The 21,093-nt window shown below is 49.3% G+C and overlaps 1 protein-coding gene across 2 annotated transcripts in view; it reads right to left on the reverse strand.

Annotated features, from left to right (window-relative positions):
- ALDH1A3 (aldehyde dehydrogenase 1 family member A3) overlaps positions 1-19,819 on the reverse strand; it is a 36,251-nt gene extending 16,432 nt beyond the window's left edge. Inside the window, exons 1-8 of one of the 2 annotated variants that reach the window (XM_050799746.1) lie at positions 19,500-19,700; positions 14,127-14,231; positions 12,001-12,141; positions 6,918-7,047; positions 6,539-6,600; positions 5,462-5,590; positions 3,510-3,623; positions 1,355-1,457 (exon numbers count right to left, since the gene is read on the reverse strand). In XM_050799746.1, coding sequence (XP_050655703.1) covers positions 1,355-1,457; positions 3,510-3,623; positions 5,462-5,590; positions 6,539-6,600; positions 6,918-7,047; positions 12,001-12,141; positions 14,127-14,231; positions 19,500-19,598 — 883 coding nt within the window. In that variant the 5' untranslated portion in view covers positions 19,599-19,700. Of the gene's footprint in view, positions 1-1,354; positions 1,458-3,509; positions 3,624-5,461; positions 5,591-6,538; positions 6,601-6,917; positions 7,048-12,000; positions 12,142-14,126; positions 14,232-19,499 lie in introns of both variants that reach the window. The other variant, XM_050799745.1, reaches the window with a different exon arrangement.
- Between the last annotated feature and the right edge of the window lie 1,274 nt (positions 19,820-21,093).

Genomic DNA, 21,093 nt, shown 5'->3' on the forward strand with positions numbered 1-21,093 from the left:
ATGTAATTTGTGGACTGGCACTGCCCTGATGAGGAGTAGGAGGTGGCTACACGGCATGTTTTTATGACCCTTGTAAGTAAAATCAAGCCCCAAACACAATTACTCCTGTGCTTTAGCTGCAGTTTTCCTCCCGAGAGGAAGAAGATGAATTTCAGTGTAGGCGGAGTATCCAGATATGGTGGCACAGGAATGCAAAACAGGAGTCTTGGCTGTTTGGGACTCCAAATGTGAGTCACAGTGCCAGAAACACTCCATGTGGCTCCAAAAACCACTTGCTTTTCATAGCACTAACGGGTGCTTCCACACTAACTGCTGGAACACTAACCCAAGCAAGAAATGGGCAGTCCGTCTTCATACCCAGCTCCCCTTTCCTTCCTGAGAGCCTGTTTCCTCCTCCTGTCCTTTCTCCCATTGTGAAAGCCAGCTGCCAGAAAGGAACTGATATCAGTTATCTACGCCTTAGTAAGAAATTGTGCCAGGGTCATTTTTCTTAGAGATATTTGCAATACCAACCTTATCTGAGTGTGAAATGAAAGGCTTTGTTCTCCATGACAGGAATTTCTGGCACCAGTGGACAGGTGGGGGAGGTTATTCTTTAAGGTAAAGGTGTTTTAAGGCACTTGGGAAGTCACACCTTTTGATAGCTGACGCTGTCAGCAGGGCGAATGAATGCCCGACCAGCCCTTTCTTCCCTCTTGTGGACATGGCAACCAACAATAGCATATATTTTAATGTTGTGTCATTTGGCTCTGGCAACACACAAGCTGCCCCCAAACTGCTGGGCAGGTTGCCTTCCCAGGGCAGGGGTGCAGGCCTAGAACCAGGCAAAGAGGGTAATTTGAAGGATCAGTTGCTACTGCCCTCCTCTGATTTATCACATCTGAGACACAAGGAAAAAGCATCTCCACTCTTCAGGGATCTTAAAACATATGCTAGGAAATGTGACTTGGAAGTGAGAAGAATGAATGACTGGGAGTGGGCGGCACTTGCCCTCCCCCTTACTCCCAGGGGCTCTGGAGGAGAAGTCAGACCTGCTCCTCGTGACCCCAGCTCTGCAGGAACAGGCGGGTAAACTTAAGGTGGAGGCGCAGAAACAGGCGGCCTCTCAGGTGCCACTCAAGCCATGTCATTTTGGCAGTAGAAGGCAGCTTTCTACTACAAGTAAAGCTGGCATTTTGATGTCCACCTGCCTGTCTGCGGCTGGCTGACTGTGGGCGGGATGCCCAGGGTGGAAGTATCCCCACTGTGTGTGCATGAATCTTACTCTCAGTTGGTTTTGAATTCAGGCCAGGAAGTGGGGATAGATGGATGGGTGCCCCGAAGCCCCAGCAAAGCCCAGGAGGCAGAGACTCACAGTCAGCATCAGCGCACACGATGCAAGGGTTCTTCCCTCCCAGCTCCAGCGTCACCCGCTTCAGATTGCTCCGGGAGGCAGCTTCTTTAACCAGTTTTCCAACCTCCAGGACAGAACACAGACCACAATGTACCTTGGATGTGGCTGAACTTGGCCCAGATGCAAACATCAGCGAACATTCTGGACAAGCCTGGGTGGTACTGCCACCATCTCGCTCTCTGCCCAGGCGCTCCAGGCCCCGATGGTGTCACTTCACTCTCCTGGCCTCTGCCAGCATCTCCTCCCGTCTGCCAGCATCTCTTCCCATGTTAGACTACGACATCCTGGGATCCTTGGTCTGAGCTGCTCCACTTACAGGTGGGAGTTGGAGCCTCTAGGAGCCCACACAGCTGGCTGAAAACAGGGCCACCACCTGCTCACCTGTCCTGCTGCCCGTCCTTCTGAGCCCAGAAGACTGGTCCAGCCAGTCTGTGAAGGGCTTCAGGGACCACGGGGTGACTCTACCCCTCACTAGAAACAGCTGAAATTCCAACAGCCCAATAGGGAGGTGGTTCTGTGTGGCTCTTTGGTGTGATCTGAGGGAACCTCCAAGTGTTAGAGAAGTAGCGGGGGCAGCCAGCCTTCAGGATGAGAAGGAGCCAATTCTCTGGAAACACACTGTAAGACTGAGGCTGCTGCAGACAGGCAGGGAGTGAAGGGGTGCACTATGAGCAGAAGAGCCACTCACCAGTCATGCTTAACGCCCCCACGGGGTCTCTCCCATTGCCCACCGCACCCCTGGAGGGGTGGGCTGGCCCATCATGACTTGGTGACTTATCTAGGGCAACAAGTAAAGCCTAGCACCGTGAACTTCAGAGCTGGGAAGACCCTCAGAGACCAGCACAGACACGGAGGCCTAGAGCCAGAAGCTAGCAAGGGGCGGCCTGGGCTCTTTCGGGTCTGAGACTGTTTTCTCCAAAGCTAAGGTGTAAGTGCATTTTAAACATCAGCAAGCTCATGGGTGATGGCTGAATGAGGTCTGGAATCCATCCACAGGGACAATGTCTGTCCCCAAGGAGAGTAACGGCATCCATTAGGGCTGGACTAACTGAGGAGGGTGATGGGGACACCGATTGCAGTCGATGTTTTTTTCTTTTTTAAGTACAGAAGAAGTACTTTCTCATTAGAAATAATTCCACACAGAGATGTATGTAAATTAAAGGGAGAAAGCCTTCAGCTTCCCTCCCGCTCTGCCCCTGAGCCCACCCCATAGGTGGCAATCAGTAATGATTTCTTGGGAATCCTTCCAGACAATTTCTACTTCTACAAGCACACACTTTTATGAATGGGATCATATTGTAGGTAATTTTCTACAGTTTGCTGTTGTGTGCTTCAACAATAGATCATGGACAGCTTTCCTTGTTGTAACGGCTGTAAAACATTTCATAGAATGAACATAACATCCTTGAAAATATGTCCCTGAAGCCTTATGAGAAAATTTCTTTAAGTAGCTTGTTTTTTTTAAATGGAGCTTCTGAATCAAAAAGTTTTTCACTTATAAATGTTGGGTGAGTGCTACCAAAACACCGTCATCTTAGGGAAAGTGTCGGTGAGTGCCTGCTTCCCCATATTCTCAGTAGTATCATTTCAGTTTTTAGCAAACTGGCAGGCAAAAGGAGAGTCTGATTTTGTTTGAATTTGCATTTTCCTGATTACCAGCAAACTAGTTTAAGCTTATTGGGCATTTAGTATTTCTATTCTCTGAACTACCCATTTTTCTACCATTCAGTTTTTTTTTTTTTTTTCATTGATTTGTAGGAGCACTTTACATATGATGGATATAAATTCTTGGAGCACTGCATGCATCACAACTATTTTTCTCTGAGCTTGTTATTTATCTCTTAATCTTAATTATGGTGTTGTTTGACAGATGAATATTTTACATTTTTACTTTATCTTATCTCTCAATCTTTTCTTCTAAGGCTTCTGAGTTCTATTGGATATTTATTTACTTTGGAAACCAGGCCAGTGACTTTTGAAACTGGTTGTTATATACTAAAACATGGTCAAATTTAGAAGAAAAACGAACCATATTAAAGCCTGTCAAAGGAAAAGTTCACGGGTGTCAAGTAAAGTGCCACTTTCACTTTCACCAGCACCCCGTGAGGAGGGTTACCTCTGTGGACCCGGTGAAGGCGATCTTGTTGACCTGAGGGTGAGAAGAAATTGCTGCTCCCACTGTAGGCCCGAATCCTGGCACGATGTTCACCACTCCTGGAGGGAACCCGGCCTGGGAAGAAACCAAGATAGCACTTGAAGAAGAACGGACTTCACCCACCATGGATCCACATTTGGGCCGAGAGAGCTGTGGCTGTGTCACATCCCCCAGGGAAGCCCGGGCCGGGGTGGATTTACCCAGGACCCAGATGCAGTTGCCCTTGGGCACCCTAGGAGCTGACCTGGGCTTTTTACCCCCTACTGCCAGCCCAGTGTGCAGGCTGGGCAAGGGGAGATGCCCACTTCTCCTTCCGGGGGGACCCCATCCCAAAGTGATGTGCAGTGCAAATGTGTCATTATGCTGCAAGGTGGCCATGGCCCACCTGTAGCATAGCACCTTTCCATGTTGGTGGGGGGTGTGTGTGTGTGAGAGAGAGTGTGTGTATGTGTTAAGGGGAGAGGGGCAGCTTGATCACAACCCACTGCCCAGGATCAGAAGCACCTGCAAAACATCTGCCCAGAGCTTCAGTTTTCTTTTTTTCTTTTCTTCTTTCTTTTTTTTTTTTTTTTTTTGCAGTCGCGATCTTGGCTCACTGCAACCTCCGCCTCCCGGGTTCATGCCATTCTCCTGCCTCAGCCTCCTGAGTAGCTGGGACTACAGGCGCCCGCCACCATGCCTGGCTAATTTTTTGTATTTTTAGTAAAGACGGGGTTTCACCGTGTTAGCCAGGATGGTCTCGATCTCCTGACCTCATGATCCGCCTGCCTCAGCCTCCTAAAGTGCTGGGATTACAGGCATGAGCCACTGCTCCCAGCCCAGTTTTCATTTATTAATCAGATCCGGTATTGTTCCAAATGGTGACAAGGTATCACTCCCTTAAAGTTCTTTGCTTGTTCAACCTAAGTCTCACCTGGAGCAAGCCCTTCTGGAAGGCAGGGACTGCCACCTCGTTCATGTTCATGCCTCGTGTTTTTCATATACTAAGGCTCTTTATCAGGCAAGAAAAACAAACGAGGTGGAGGACACTCTTCCCCACCTGTCCTGAGGCTTACTTAGAACACATTATTTCAGAAGGTCAAGATTTTAGGCACGGTGCTTGAGTCTTTAGATTTTTAGGCACTGTTTCTTAACAGTTGGGATTTTCAAATTCCTAAGTCTCACCAGTGTGACTTAATTATGCCCCACATCACCAAAGGAAAGCGAGAAACTGACTCATCACCAGCTGTTCCCACCTTGCCTCTAAGCAACCATGGACCTGCCTCCCAGTCATATCAGTCCGACTAAGAAGAGAAAGGAAAGGATCTTTCCTTCTGTCCCTCTTTGCTTTCTGTTGCTTTCTCTAAATCTTTGCTCCATACAACCTGGGGATGGAATGACAAAAGGTATGTCTGGAAGGAGGTGTCCCTTTGGGCCTCTATTTCCCTAAGTTCTGGCTGCCTGAGGGAGAAGAGATTGCATTCAGAGCAGAGGGCACTGATTAGCAGGGACCCGGCAAACAGATAGCTGCAGCCGCCCAGCTGGAGCTGGCAAGGCCACCCCTCAGGAGAAAAACAGACCATTTCATAAACTGAGAATGCAAATCCCAGAGAACCTCCCAAATATTTGGCTCCCTCTTGGTTGACCCCCATGCAAATTCTCTAGACAAACCACTGGGTCCTCAACCATAGGTTTGAGCCCATAATAAGAGTTAAGCATTCTCATTAGGACCACTGGGAGGAATGGAGTTTCTCCAGCTCAGTGGCCACAAGCAGGAGAAAGAACGTGCAGTCGCCAAGCAAAACATTGGGAGTCATTCCCTTCCCACTCAATTGCCAGCAGTCTGCCACTGTCCCATCTCGTGATGGTGGCCTGGTTCCTAGGAGTGGGAATGTTACCAAGAACACGTGATATTTTCTTTCTGGATGTCTCACCTCTTTGATCAGAGAGCCGAGATGAAGGGCGGTGAGGGGAGTCTGCTCTGCAGGCTTCAGGACCATGGTGTTCCCACAGCAGAGGGCGGGTGCCAGCTTCCACACCAGCATCAGCAGGGGGAAGTTCCACTGCGACAGAGCACAGGGGCTTTGGGGGCCCAGATCCACCCTCCCACCCTGTCCCATGTGCCCAGTGATGCCTTTGTGGAGGACACTTGCTTTTCATGGTCTGGATTTGGGGTATATGGGGTAACATAGGAGTGTGCAATGATCAGAACTGCATTCCTGCACAACACTTCTTAAGTTGCATTCTGGGTGGTACTAATAGGTAACCTTTGCAAAGAGGATGCTATTGTATGTGTTCTACCTCCCCCTCTAAAACGTCTGCTGAAGACGTGTCCTCCTCCCTGCCGCCATGGACACTTTTCCAACCCTCACTTCATGTTGCCACCTGGCTCTCCAGCTTCCTGCCTGGCTGTTGTTGCAATGGCCAGAGGCGTCCCAAACAGACAGGCAACACTGTTGCATTTCTTGGGGCACCTATAAGCATCCCCACTGCCCAATGAATAAAGTCCTGGCTCCTTGGCAGCCAAAGCTGCTGGAAGCTGGCCCACACCACCTGCCACGTGTGTGCACCCTCTTCCTCACTTTTGCTCCTGCCTGAGCTCTAGCCCCACCAGATTTCCTGCTGTTCCCTTCCAAGTAGCCCAGACACCTCTACACTTTTGCCTAGGCCATTCCTACTCCTTGGAAAATGATTTTTGTTGTTGAACAAATCTTTCTTATCTTTAAGGCTCAGTTAAGAGACCACCTTCCTGGGAATTCTGGCCATTCCTGACCACTCTGGCTGGAATGCACAGTGCTTTCTGTGGCATGCCTAAAGCTGGCCTTAGGAGAGCAGAAATGGGGTCTAATCCATCTCAACAGCCCTCAAACATGGAGTTCCATGCCACAAAGAAAATGCTTGTTCAATGCTAGTGCAATCAGATAAAAACACACCAGAAATTGAGTCCAAAGGACACAGGGCAGTGGGGCGGGATCTACATAGAATCTACTGAGAAAAGCTGCCATACTTACTGGAGTGATGGCCCCACAGACACCAATGGGCTCATGCCTGGTGAAGCACACAACGTTGTCATCTGGAGGAGGGTTACATGGTGGGAAAGGATACACTCACTTAATCCAGGTTAGAAACTTGAAGTAATAAAAAGACAAGAAAGAAACCAACAAGGGTGCCAGATTCAAGTCTTGTCTATTATACACAGAAGTGATTTGACCTCAACTTTAAAAGTGAAGTTCTTAGAAGAAGAATTGGCAGTACCATTTGGAGAGGGAGTGGGGCTGGGAAAGGTGACTTGGGGAAACAGTCAGGAGGGGCTCTGGATTAATGAAAAGATATAGCCTCAAAGGGACGATAATATAAGCTATAATATAAGCTATAATCCACCTTGCTCACCTGTGGGGATGGTCTTGCCCTGGATTTTGTCCGCCCACCCTGCAAAGTATCTGAGGGTTCTAATACAGCCCTCCAGGTCGATGAAAAAGGCATGAAGAAATGGTTTCCCTGTATCCATCGTCTCCAAGGCCTGCAATAACAAGATGATGTCTGTTTTGGACATGATTTGCTTTTCTTTTGTACTGTCAGGCTGTTAAAGATGGAAGTTGGGGAGAGAACACAGTCCTAGGACATCACTCTGTAGACCTCACAGTCAGATGTACCTCTTCAGAAAGCATGACACCAAATGTAAAGTGAGGCCTGTCCCTGAGTGTGAGGATTGCTTTTATTTCAAAACACCTAAAGTGGGCTGTGGGGTGGTGGGCCAGAACATAGACATGCACCCTCTTTGAAGGATGCATGGAGGCAAGGCAGATTTAAAGCCGTGCTGGGAAGGAATGCACACTGGCATCTGATCTTCCATCTGTAGCACAGTGGCCTCTGCCATGTGGCCGGTCGTGTGTGCCTGTGTGTTCCCAGGAAGCTCTCTGAAGGTTAGCTGGCTTTGGGGTGGCTGTAGTGGGAGCTGCCCTCCTCGAACAAAAGAGAAAGGGAAGATGTAGGCTCTTCTTTCTCAGCCAGGCTGGCCAGTGTGGCTGTGGAAAGTGACCAAGCCGAGAAGGGTCGCGCCCCCAGCACAAAGATGCAATCCTTCCCTCCTGCACTGCAGAGTCCGGCCGGATGCAGAGTCGGATGCAGAGTCGGAAGGGAGCAGACTGTCCTGCTGGTGAGGGAGGTGATTACCCAGGGTGAGTGTGCAGCCACTCAATGGCAGGGATTCTTTTCTATTTCCAGCCTGGGTGGAAGAGAACCCCTTTGTCCCTCAGACAAGTGGCCCCAGTTGAGCCCAGCGCTGAAACCGCCAGTCATCCGCCTCTGCAGGAAGTGGCCGCCCTGACACATAGCCCAGGGCTGGATTCTTGTGAAAGAGTCAGTGGAGTGAGGTGATGATTGACAAAGGAAGAAGAGGCCCCTCCTCAGGCCCAGGGCCTTAACCCCAGCACACTCCCCAATGTCTCACCCAGGCCCCTCCTCAGGCCCAGGGCCTTAACCCCAGCACACTCCCCAATGTCTCACCCAGGCCCCTCCTCAGGCCCAGGGCTTTAACCCCAGCGTACTCCCCGACGTCTCACCCTTTGAGCTTCGTGACTGTATTCCCACTTCAAGGTGCAGGCACAGACACTAACGGTCCAGTGACTTGGCCAAGGCCACCCAGTGAGGCAGCAGCTGAATTCGGGGCATCTACTTCCGGCCACAACAGCAACCGGCCTTTAGAGGCTGCTCCTGGACACGTGTGCCTGGAAAGACTGCAGGACAGCCACTCCAGATGCTTGGGCTACCCCAGCTCCCCTTTGTTTCAGGAATGAACCAAGCCCCCTCTAATTAGGAGGCAACCACATCTGCTGAACCCTAGTTAAGTAAATGGGCTTTGGGTAAGTCCTGGAATCTCTCCCTGCCTCAATTTCCTCATCTGTAAATGAGAATAATAACGGTTCCTACCTCACAGGGCCAGTGTTAGAGTGAAAGGAGTCAGTGGACACAGAGCACCAACCACAGTGCCCGCCCATGGTGAGTGCTAGATTGGTGTTCACATGAGAACACTGGTGATTACACTGATTATCATCATCTTCCCGTTAGGCACCAGAGAAGGGCTTGGTGATCCTCACCTGGGGACCCAGACAGGGCACTGGGTTGCTGAAGACCACAGGACTGGTCTAGGTTAGGGGTGTGTGTTCTGCCCCCAGCAGCTGCCGCTCAGGGACTGAGTCAGGCCAGTGTGACATCAAGTATACTCTACTGTTGGTTCCTATAGATTTCACTCAAGCGTGAACTTTCGTTTTCCAGGGGAAACCTAGCAATTGCAAACAGTGCCAAAAGGCCTCTAACACTGACCTATGCCAGACAGTAACTGCATATCTGTCAGTGGAACCAGGAGTTTATTCTTCGCTCTTTTCTGGGATGGAAAAAGAGAGGACTTCAACATCCAGCACTGAGGGTAAGTGCAAGACATGGAGCCAACATTCTGCCTCCAGTCCTGGCTGGGTGACCTAGGACAGGTTATTTAACCTCTCTGGGCCTCAGTTTCTCATCTCTGAAGTGAGATAAAAAATCCTACAGCTCAACAAAGCGGGTGACAGTGAACATTCAACAAGCATTGCTACAACAAGCCGGATCCATGGCGAGCATTCAACAAGCATTGCTATTTGTTTTTATTATTAACTTCAGCAAGTTTGCTTACTGGAATGACAACATGAATTTACCAGGTTGGTTTTATGGAATTTCTCTGAGCAAAACCCAGGTCATGACTAGGTTTAGATGGGAAATTATTAGAAAAAAAATTCTGCAGGTGAGTGAGTATAAGTGCTAACTACATATTGAAACAGTCATCCTTTAAACAACTTGTTATTGTGGCTCAATCATGAGTAAACCATAGCCACTCCTAAGTTTATTTCCTTTAGCATTTTAAGAGAAAAATGTGTCCCCTGAGAAATTAACACATCATAACCCTCAGATACTAAAGAATGACAGGAAAGTGCCAGGAAAACAGCACAGCAGGGCTTACAACTAGAGGACCCAGAAATGGCACTTGGGGTGAAAAGGAGAGTGGATAGGGAGGGCTTCCGTTTGGGAGCTCCCAAAATGAGCACCCAAAGAGGAGAGCTGGGGCCTGGGTGCCCCAGCAAAGGAAAGCCATCCAGGGGCTGCTGGATCCCCCACATCTGTTTCCAGACACTGAGCACAGAAATAAACACCCAGCTCTGTCAAACCACTGAGCCGGCAAGAGAACACGCTCCATGAACATGCACAGAAACCATATTGAGGTGGAGAGCAAGGGGCGCTCTCTTGTGATGTGGTTGGAGTTTTAAAAACCGTGTTTGCCAGTAATTCTCTTGTCCCTTTCATGTTGTGGCAAAGAGCTGGATCTTATTTCTTGTGGGCAGCGAGGTCCCAATGGCAGAAGTGATTTGCTGGGTTTGCATTCTGAGGTCCTCCAAAGCTCTGTCTGCTGTCAAAACACAGTCGTGCCAGGACAATGGGGCAGGCTGAAGATGAAGGTGGCTTTGCAGCCTCTGCTTCTAAGATGATACTGACACTTAAGGACAGGGTTCGTGGGGGTGCCCAGGGCACATCCTCTCTAGCCTGCTATTAATCCACACGGACATTGCTGACTGATGAGCTCATGCCGGGTTAAAACAGAAATGTTTTTGAAAAAGCCAGTTTGGCAGCTTGAGTGTTGAGGCTGGCTTACGTTGCAGGAAGAAACCAGAGGCTCCTCAGAGAGAAGCGCTTACCCTGGGAGGTTGCTACCCTCACCCGGGGAACATGTGGACTGGCCGGGCTGACTGGGAAGGAAGGAAGGAAGGAGAGCTTGAGTTTCTGTGTTGATGCACCCTTAGGGAAATGCACCCAAGAGTAAGGCCTGAGAGTTCTTCCACCCTAAGAAACACATTCAGGGGCAACAGCAATTTCCGTGTCCTGGCTGACACCCTCCTTTAAACAGTGGCTACCCTACTGCTTGTTCCCGACATCAGAAAAACCATTTTTCCAAATCAAAGGCCAAAAAGGAGATTTCCTCCCCTACAACCGGGCCTCAAGGTTTGGAACAACTTTTAAAAACAAGAGGCTGAGATGTGCAAGGACAGGATGCAAAGGACCTCACAGTCCAACGTGGCCTCTGATCACCCCCTCAAGACCAGAGGAAAGTCTGAGGATCCTGCTAAAGAATGGATTTACAACTGATGAATGCCTTCGAAGCCCAACCTCATGGGGTATGCTGCATCAATCTCCCCACCTAAGGTAACTAGAAATTACTGGCGAGCAGTGCATATAGCTGAGGTTAGAAAAATGGGTCTTCACATGGCCTTATTATGATAACTGCTATTATTAATAATAGTTATCATCTATTTAGTGCTTACTGCATGCCTGGGGACTCTGCCTAGAATTTTTTTTTCTGCCTAGAATCTTAAATAGACCATTCTTACACCACTGAGTTATCATTATTGGTGACATTTTACACAAAGAAATAAATCTCAGAGAGGTTTCACAAGTTGTCCAAAGTCACACAGCTAGTAAGTGGCAGAGTGAGGATTTGAACTTACGTCTTTCCTACTCTGAGGTTTCCTATAACCAGGCTATCCTGCCCTCACCACCACTCCACATATGCTTGCTACTAGTCAGTTCAGGGGTGGTTGAGGAATAATTTTAGGTCACATGAGAACAGTTTTTTCTATGTTAAGTGGTGGCATTTATTTTAGTAAGTATTAGAAAAATAAAATTAGCACATCAAATCTGTGATTTCATGAATATTGTTTCTTAGGATGAGGTTAAACTTAAGTTTAAAAGAGAGTTAAGGGTGGGCACAGTGGCTTACATCTGTAATCCCAGCACTTTGGGAGGCCAAGGCTGGCGGATCACCTGAGGCCAGGAGTTCGAGACCAGGAGTTCAAGACCTGGCCAACATGACAAAACCCTGTCTCTATTACAAATATAAAAATTAGCCGGGCATGGTGGCAGGCACCTGTGGTCCCAGCTACTCAGGAGGCTGAGGCAAGAGAATCATTTTAACCTGGGAGGTAGAGGCTGCAGTGAGCCGAGATTGTATCACTGCACTACAGCCTGGGTGACAGGGAGACTGTCTCAAAAAAATAAATAAAATAAAATAAATAAAAGGGAGTTAATACAAAAAAGAAAAAAGTTAAGTACATAAACATACAGGTGGTACCAGGATATGGCCCAGCTCATAGTCACCAATCTGTGAGTGCCCCAAGTCTGAGACCACTGATATAGCTGAACTTCCTACAGACAACCACTTGGTCAAGAAGCTGAGCTGCAGAGGACAAAAGTCTGACTTCAAAATGAAAGGGATTCTGTCCAGAGGCATCGACACCTGCATGTATTGCCAGAGAGCTGTATCTCAAAGGACGGAACAGACCTACGACCACACAATACCAGGACCCTGATATTTTTTCCCATACCACACGGGGGACAGGACCCTCACTGAGGCTGGCTCATCCCCCACCGGCCCCCATGTGCGTGTACTCACGGCCAAGGTGGCGCGGTCCCTCTCCACCAGGTCAGCCAGCTGGTGCAGCAGCCGCCCACGACTCAGGGCATCCAGCCGGCGCCATGGCGAGCCCCTCTGGAAGGCAGCCTGTGCAGCCTCCACAGCCTTGTCCACATCGGGCTGAGTGGCCAAAACAACAGAGAGAGGGTGTCATCTTTTGATGTGACTGCAGTTTGGGATCGCGGCTGTCAGTTACAGAGAACAGCAGAATTGTGCCGCTGGCAGACAGGCTGCAAGCAGCAGCAAGTTTTTCAATCACTTGAGTGGCTGGGAGCATTCAAGTGATTTTTTTCTTCTTTACATCTTAATATTTCTACAGTGGTCAAATATCATCTTAATATTTCTACAGTGGTCAAAAAAACAAAAACGTTTGTTTCTGATTATAAAAAGCATTTAAAAATATTTCATAAAGTCACCGACCCTGAGTATTTTCCTGGGGGACCCAAGGACGGAAAGACTTTCCACTGGCTGGCTCACCGTGAACACACACAAGCCTGCTGTTCACAGACCAGGTGGGAAATGGCTGTCCGGCATTTTATTCCAGCTGGGAACTGGTGGTCCAAGAGTGAGAATGGGGAAATTCGTTCATTTCTGGATTGCAGAACTGACCATCATGGAACAGTTCGCAGACAGGGAGGAACATGGAGGCCTTTTTTCTCCCTTCAGCCTCACTCACCCCATGGGAGCAGAACTGGATCGTTTGTGCAAGGATAGCATAATCACAACAGAACCTTCTTTCTAAAAGGAAAGAAGTGAGGGCCATTTAGAGTAGTGTCATTCTTTCTCCTTCTCAAGAAAACGGGCCACATTCATCTCAAAGGCTCCTCCGTGCCTCTCTTTCTAGAAGGTACAGCAAGGAGTGGATGCCAGACACCAGGCAGGAGTAACTCTACCGAGACTCCATGTGTCCAGAGCTGGCTTGGGGGTGAGCAGAAGCTTGGCAGGGGAGATGTGGGACACTGGATTCCTTGTCCCAGGCTCTGGGGTGGAGGCCAGGACCTCTCCAGCTGCAGAGTGTGGGGTGGCCTCTGGCTCAGAACAGTCACTCAGACCAAGGGAGAAATCAAGGCCCAGGGCAAGGGTCTCATTCTCCTCCCAGCACGTGTACAAGGTGCTTGGGAGTCTCCTAGTGGAAACCCCATTCCATGTCATGGCTTCCCCCCGATGCCCTCACATTTTTCTACGAGCTCCTCTGTGCCACTTTCTTTGTTAGCAGAGCCTAACTGTCATGAGGTGCCACACAGAGGGGGGTCTGTATAGGTGCGGCCGCTGTGCATTTGCACATCTGTCACAAAACTCATGGGCAGGATAAAATCCAAGCCTACTCTGCACACGCCCTTCACTCCATCCACTTCCAACCTCATCAGTTTGCTGACTAAGAACATCAGTCCAGTGCTCCAGCCGTTGAGGAAACATTTACATCTCCCTGCCCTCAGTGGAAGGGCTTTACCTCTGCGCTAACATTCAAAATAGATTTAATGGCCTTGCCATGTATAAAGGACACATTCAGAAGTCCCTTAACTTCCGTATTACGATATAGACCTTGCACTTCGAAATAGAGTGATAAAGGTTACCGCTTTCCATGCTCATGTAAATTTCTAGGAGAAAAGAAATCTGGTGGTTACATTGTTAACTATCCCAGCATCATCCAGGTAGCAACTATTTTTTTCCTTCAAGTCTATTTTTTTTCTAAAATGTCTCCTGCCAGAATACTGTATTTGTTGAAACACACCAGCCGGAAATGCTTTATGGAAAGATTCTTTAATGCCTCCAGGTCCAAATAATTGAAAAGACAACAAAAAACAAAAAACAAAAAACCCTTCCTTTAGCCACATGATGAGGATAGGTGAGGTCATCCTCATAGATGGAGAAACATCTATCAAAGGAGAATGATTCTCTGCAGAGGATCATCAGTAATTGATCCCATTCTGTGCCACATGTCTGAGAACCACATGCCAATTCATGCAGCTAGCCCAGGCCCTGCCCCTAGGATGGGCCAGTTCTATCTTATAGCTAAGCCAAACTGCTTCCTTATCCTTTGGTCATCTATAATTGAATTACTTAGAGCAACTGTTTTGTTTTTGTTTTTTTTTTAAAGTATTTACCTTATCTCCTTCTTCCACTTCACATATTTTCTCCAGAGTTGAAGGGTTATATGTGGCAAACTTTTTTCCACTCTTGGATTCATGCCATTCATTGTTGATAAATATCTAACCAGGAAAGGAAGTGTAACGAATTAGGTTTAGATCAAAATCATATAATTTCAACATGCTAAGGACCTTAAGTAACGTCTTATCCATCTTGTCCACCTTCCTCCCTGCTGCTTCCCTCTCCCCTTCAACATTTTATAGATGAGACCCGGAGGGGGACAGAGTCCCAGGACCACATGACCAATAGATCAACCAGGACAGACTCGAAATTCAAGTTTTGGTCAAATAAAACTAAAGTCAGTTAGAGATTTTTTCTAAATTATTATTATTTTTTCAGCAATAACATGGATTCACAGAGGAATGGCTAAGTTAAATGGTTAAATAGAGGCTGTGAATGGAATCTTATACCCTCATAGACTTTGGAAGAAGAATCAATAGGTTTATATATATAAAAGTCCCAAGCATTCCGCCTGCCCCTGAAGGGTAAGGACACACTGAGCACTCGCTTTCTCCTTTCAGCGGCAACACCCAGCAAGACTGATTACCAAGGAGCTCAATTTGAGGAGGATCTCACCATTACCCTTCAGTTTTCACCAATGCACATCAGCATGTCCCTCCCCAGCATCCCCCTTAAAATGTGTAATTTCATAGCAAACCACCATGGCACATGTTTACCTATGTAACAGACCCGCACATCCTGCACATGTACCCTAGAACTTAAAATAAAAGTTGATAAAATGTCAAAACAAACAAACAAACAAAAAAAACCCCACAAAAACCTCCGAAGCTTGACAATAAACCAGTGTTGAAATACAAAGTTAAATGTCTGGGTTAGAAACTTTTCAGGTTACATTAAGAGATGTCACAAATAACTGTTTATATAACCCACAGAAATCACTTTTCTGGGAACCTCAGTGATCCAGAATGCAGATGAGAATGAAAATTTTTTAAACAAGATATCATGAGCAGACTAAGAAGAACATACGAACTTCATGCACTGAAACATATGTACTATTTACTGTTAGTTTACACTAAGTTCTAATCATCTTAATAATGTCACATTAAAAGAGAGGGCTTTTGGAGAAGAACTAGGAACAGACATGACAGACAATACACAAAACACATTCTGACAGCACGGAGGTCCCCGGCTGCCCAGCCAGAAGACACACAAACTCCTGCTACACCAACTTGGAATGGCTTCCTCATCACAGCCTATCACAGCATCAGAAAAACCTCTGTGGCAGAAATGGCTAACATGCATGTCTATCAAGTAAAATGCCATCAATAATTTCTGAGTACAGAGTTAGTTCATCAGGTTCCGTTTTTACCTCTATCTGCATATGGTATATACATAGCTTTACTTTACTTCTCTGTGAATCGTTTAAAGGAAGAATTGCGTCCCTCAAGGGCTAATTTCAATTATTGTGAAATTGATTCATTTGGAATATTTGACTCCCCAGTGACAACAGATGAGAGAGGGCAGCCATCTCCTAAGAATGCGTCTTGGATACGTTCTCTGTATTGAGCTTCCTGTATAAACTCCACAGCTCGAGCTTAATACCCGGGTGATGGGTTGATCTGTGCAGCAAACCACCATGGCACATGTTTACTTATGTAACAAACCTGCGCATGTACCCCAGAACTTAAAAGTTGATAGAATGTCAAAAAAAAAAAAAAAAACCACAAAAACCTCTGAAGCTCATGCGTGAGGAAGCCTGGTCTGAGTCCTCTGGGGACCAAGCACAAGAGGCAGACTCTGGCTGGGCAGGTGAGCAGAGACCAGCTGCCCCCCAGTTTGGAATCCAGGACTGAGAGCATCTGTCACCAGTGGGATGTGCCTGTCTGGCTTCTGGAAGCTTAGCATCTCCAACGTGAGGCCAGGCCCCCAGGGAAGTGCACCAGGAAAAGGTCAGGCTACAATTACAGGTTTATTCTTCCAGCTGAAACTAAATCCGAGAGTTCACTTTTGCCATGCAGCAAGTCATCACTTGGTAACAGCGAGAAATTAATAACTGGGGAAGAAGAGTTAAGTTAGTGCGGGGAGGAAAGTGCAGCCAGGAAGAGGGGCCCATTTGTAGAAAGATGAAATTTCGTGGGTTAGATAATAGAGACTGTCAGTGAAAATTGCTGATTCTAGGTCCTTCCTGGTATCAATTCCAAGGCGGAGGGAAAATGAGAAGGTGGCAGAAGAGAATATAAATAAGGGGACTGAAAACAGATTACAATGATCGGATGTCTGCTGTACTTCATCTCCAAGCACGCTCCTCCAAAAAAAATTACTGTTTGTTCATGACATTGATCTGTAACCAGCAACCTTAAAACAAAATCAGACTATTTGACTCTAACCGTATTTTCCCATTGCTATGTTTTTAATTTTGTAAAATCTTTTTCTTTATACCACACTACAGTAGTAAGTAATCTTGTAAGTGGTTTCTACTGTTGATTTTTCTCTCCACAAAAACAAAACAAAAGCACAAATATAAGGAAAGGGTATATAAATACGGCCTACTGATTATGCTGGCTGTATTGTTCTGAACTCCAAATCAGAGTAAAGGGTCTAGAAGGAATCATTGTCTTTGATTTGTGGATTAGCATACGACAAACCTTATAGAGGTATAGCATTAAGCTACATTGAGCTGTAGACATGGTTCACAATTTACAAAAGGAACAGAATGACATGGAATCAGGACTGAGCTGTAAGGTGTCTCAGGTTGAGGTGAGATGGCAGTCATGCAAGTGAATCCTATTGATGCCAATTTCCAGTAACTTCCATCTGACAACAGGCCACTCAGCTAAACTCAAAAAGAATATGCTTGCAGAAAAGGAGATTTGGGGGAATTTTATTTTTCATAAGAGAGATAATAAAAACTGGTGTTTTAAAATCAGAAAACTTTGAAGAGAATCTCTGCTACTGGAAGAAATTTTATAAGGAAGGAAAGAGGTCCCCTAAATTAGAAGGGACTTCCATCCTCTGAGATCTGTGTGGGGACGCTGGAGGGGCTCTCAGCTCTCCAGAATCATACAGCATGACCCTAGAGAACGCAATGTTAACATGTGAGGACGAATGAAGGGGCTTTGACAAAGTCATCCTTCTGAAAGTTAGACCACCCTGGAAATGGCACTGCTGGGGCTGGGGCTCAGATGGGCCAACGCTGGTGTGTGCCCCATTATCGAGAAGCACCGTGAGTCAGGTTTGGAAAATAGCAGACCACTGCTGGCTACCATGCTCCACCGTCTGCTCTCCTGCCAGGCCACCCACCTGCCGGGCCACTCACCCACCCTGGGCCTCAGTCCTGAACTTCAGTTTATCCCGCTCCTTCCCTCGGCAGGCACTGTTGGTGGCCTCACTCTCGGCGGCCTCTCCTGTCCAGACTCCCTGAGGCCTGTGCCAGGGCACTGGCTGGCCACCCTCAGCCACGTAAGCTGCCTGGGTCCACAACTGCTATGGGGAGGTCTCTGCAGAGATGGGCCAGGAGCCAGGACAGAGCAGGCAGCAGCACTGTCCCCCAACGGGTGGGGAGGGAGCAACCAGTGTGAGGCAGTTGGGGCCTTCATCGCCTGGGAGACCCCTCAAGATCCCAGCACTCCAGGCCCATCGACCACCTTCCCTCAACCTCACTCCTTCACTGGTTCCCTTTAACTGGCAAAGGTTGCGCACCCACCAAGACGACAGGCAATTACTGCTCTGTGAATTGTCTAAGATCGCCATAAGGGCTACATTTACACTTTAAAAGTGTCCTAAAAATCATAGAGAAAGAGGTAAACTTTTTGTATGTGGTCAGATTGCTGATAGGACTCAAAAACATAAAAAGTAAAAGGACCATAATACATTTACTTTCTTGTTTCTATATATAGTATTTTGAAATCCTGTACAACCAAAAGAAAACAAACAACCTCCCCACTTCACCACCCGCAGCAGCAGCAGCCAAGCACCTAGGGCTAGGGTCTTATAAAATTAAGGTATCATTTTCACTCTTCCCAGAATTCGTGTTGGAATTTTCACTCTGAAGCTGATATTACAAAGAAAACTACATTAAGAATAATTTTCAGCGTTTAGTTTACAGCGACGTGTCTTTGTTGATTACAGAGCCTTCTGAAAACACTTAATTTAAATGTCATGTGATCAGAGGCTCAGCCGACATTGGGAATTAAGTGCCAAGAGACCTAAATCCGAAGGCCACACGTAGTGCCCTGTAACTTTCTCCGCTTGATTAAAACTCTTTGAGAAAGATAATTGCTACTTCTTAAAGTAAAACGGATGAGGAAATCCTCTAAGTGCGGTGTCAGCTGGAGTTGGGGGCTATGGATAAAAGCAAAAATCAAGAGAAGCCAAAGGTGGGGAAAGTGAAGGCAATGGCTCTCGGCCTGGCCTGTGCCTCTAAAGTGCCCCAGCACCGGCCCACGGACAGAAGCGCACCCCAGACAGCCTGGGGGTGTCCTCCATTGGGTCGCGCTTCCGCACCCGGGTCTCTTGGCCCTCCTCAGCCCCAGCTCAGAGGCCTCGGAGGCCTTACCATCTTCTTTTATTCCTTTCTGCCCCAGGCAGGTAATCTCACCGTTCTGCCAACGCTCTAGCCTCCCAGCCCACAGCGCAAGGAGACAGAGAACCGTGCGCTTCTGCGGCGCGACGGAGCCTGGCCGCTCGGCCTTGCTACCCACCGCTTCCCAAAGGCCCAGATCTGCGACCTTCCGAATCGCGCTCCTTGCCTGTAAACACCGGGACCTCTGGGCTCCGGGGAGGTTTCATCAGTAAGTGAGCACCTTCCTACTCCCTCTATTCTGCTGGTGAGCTGGGTATAAACTAAGCACGGAAGGTGCCCGATGCGCTTTGCTCAGAGGACCTGTTTCCCCAGTCATCTAACTGCAGCTCCGTGATCTGGCTCCCGGACTCTCTCTTGGCGTTCTCGGGCACCTCTGACCCTCTCAAAGCCAGACGCGTCCACCCGGGAAATCATCCCAGGGGTTTTTGGGGAGGGAGACCACCGCGCTCCTAGTCAAAGCGGCGCGCACCTCCACTCGTGATCAAAGCAGTGAAGGCACACGTCGGGGCCTCGCAGGGATGCGTGCAGCCTGGCACCGCGCGGGCGCTAGACGGCCTCGGTTTCCCGCCTTCGAGGCTCACAGCGCCGAGCCCCGCCGCCGGCGATCCCGCCCAAGATGCCCCGCGAAGGGTGCGGTTTCGAGAGGGCCGAGCCCCGGCAGGGAGGCTCGGGTCTCGGGAGCGCCCGGCGGACCCTCGGCCTACTGGTCCCTCGCCCACGTCGCCCCGAAGCTGGCTGCCCAGCGCAGAGGCTGGCGGCCGTCGGGTGGGAGGGGCGCCCACCTCACCTTGGTGAACTTGACCTCCAGGTTGCGGATAGGGCGCGGCAGGGCAGGCGGCTTCCTGTCCGGCTGCCCGTTTTCCACGGCCCCGTTAGTGGTGGCCATGGCTCCTCCGCGCTCCCTGGCCCGAGGCGCCCTAGTCTGCGGCGCACCGGCTCGGCCTGGGCACTGCGCAGCCTGCTCCCGGGGTGACAGCTCCCCGCCGCTTTATGCAGCGCCCCACGCCTCCCTCCCGAGGGGGCCGTCTAATTGGCTGCAGGACTGGAGGAAGGGCGGGCGGGCTGCTGGAGGGAGGAGAGGCAAGGGGAGGGGGGCCCGCCCGCTTCACCCCACCCCGTCCGCCGCCCCTGCAGGAGCCCGAGTGCTGGCAGCTCTGCCCGCGTGCTGCGGACCGTCCCGGCTACCGCGCCGTGCGCTTTCTCGCCCTGGAGATTGGCTTTGGACTAGCTCCCCGAAGCGCTGCCGGGCCCCGGAAGTCGCAGGGCTGGGACACCCGACCCGGCAGGGAGCTAAGCCGCAGGGGCCACAGCGCCCAGCTGCCTCCCCGAAGCCGGGCGAGCTCTTCCCGCGGCACCTGCAGCCCCCTCCCAGTCGCCGCACAGAGCGCTCGCCCAACTTCGGCCGGCTTGCAGCTCTCCGGAATGCCCGCTCTCCGCTGGGCCCTGCGCCGCGCCGGAGTCGGGGCTCCTGGCGGGGCTGCCCTGCGTCGCTGCGCACGTGCCCTGGTCTTGGGTCCAGCGGCCCGATCCCCGCTCGCAGGACAGACACCCGCTGCGCCCCACCCTGCCCTAGCGGGGACCGCCGGCTGGCGCACCCTGGCCCAGCTGGCCTGGAATTTCCCTGCGGCCCTGGGGCTTCACACGCAGTGGGGCAGAAGGCGAAAGCAAAACGCTGGACCATTCCAGCTCTACGCTGTGGAGCCCTGGCGCCGCTGGGACTCTGACCTTCACAGGCGCACACCGCCCTCCATCCCAGAGCCCTGGAGTGCAATTAATTTGGTTTTTTAAATGCATAAATTATACCTCGATTAAAAAATGATAATTAAAAAGAAAGCACATGAGATCTTTGCTGCTAATCGTTTTAAGAGTTGAAACTCTTGTCGGGCATAACTTCCCAGGAGTGGGAGGTAAGTCTAGCTCCTCTCCTTTTGCCATTTGGGAAATGCTCCATCGACCCCCAGGACTTGACACAGCCCCCATCTGAGACACGGAAGCGGCTTCTGATGCATGCCATTCCTCAGGTTGCTGGAACAAAGACGGGAGGCACGAATTCCTGGCAAAAGCTGTGCTTTAATCCTCAGATAGGCTCAGGCCCTTCAGTCCATCTCTTTGTATGAGTAACCCCAAGTAATCAAGAATGGAGAGGGGTCTTCTTATTTTCCTGAGGCTCCTCCTGTTTTGAGGCCTCCGTGTCCATCTCTGTCCCCTGGTGTCCTTCTGGATAGAGGGGTAAGTTTTGAAGCTTTTGGAAACCCCGCATCTGTCCCTTACCCTGTGGTGGTGGAAAGTTCTTGTGCTGCTATGGCCTGGAGTGCACAGCTGAGGCCGGGAAAAGGGGATAATGGACCCTCGAACGGGGCAGCCTTGACCAATATCGGCTG

This window comes from Macaca thibetana, chromosome 7 (genome assembly GCF_024542745.1).
Source record: "Macaca thibetana thibetana isolate TM-01 chromosome 7, ASM2454274v1, whole genome shotgun sequence".
Taxonomy (NCBI): Eukaryota; Metazoa; Chordata; class Mammalia; order Primates; family Cercopithecidae; genus Macaca; species Macaca thibetana.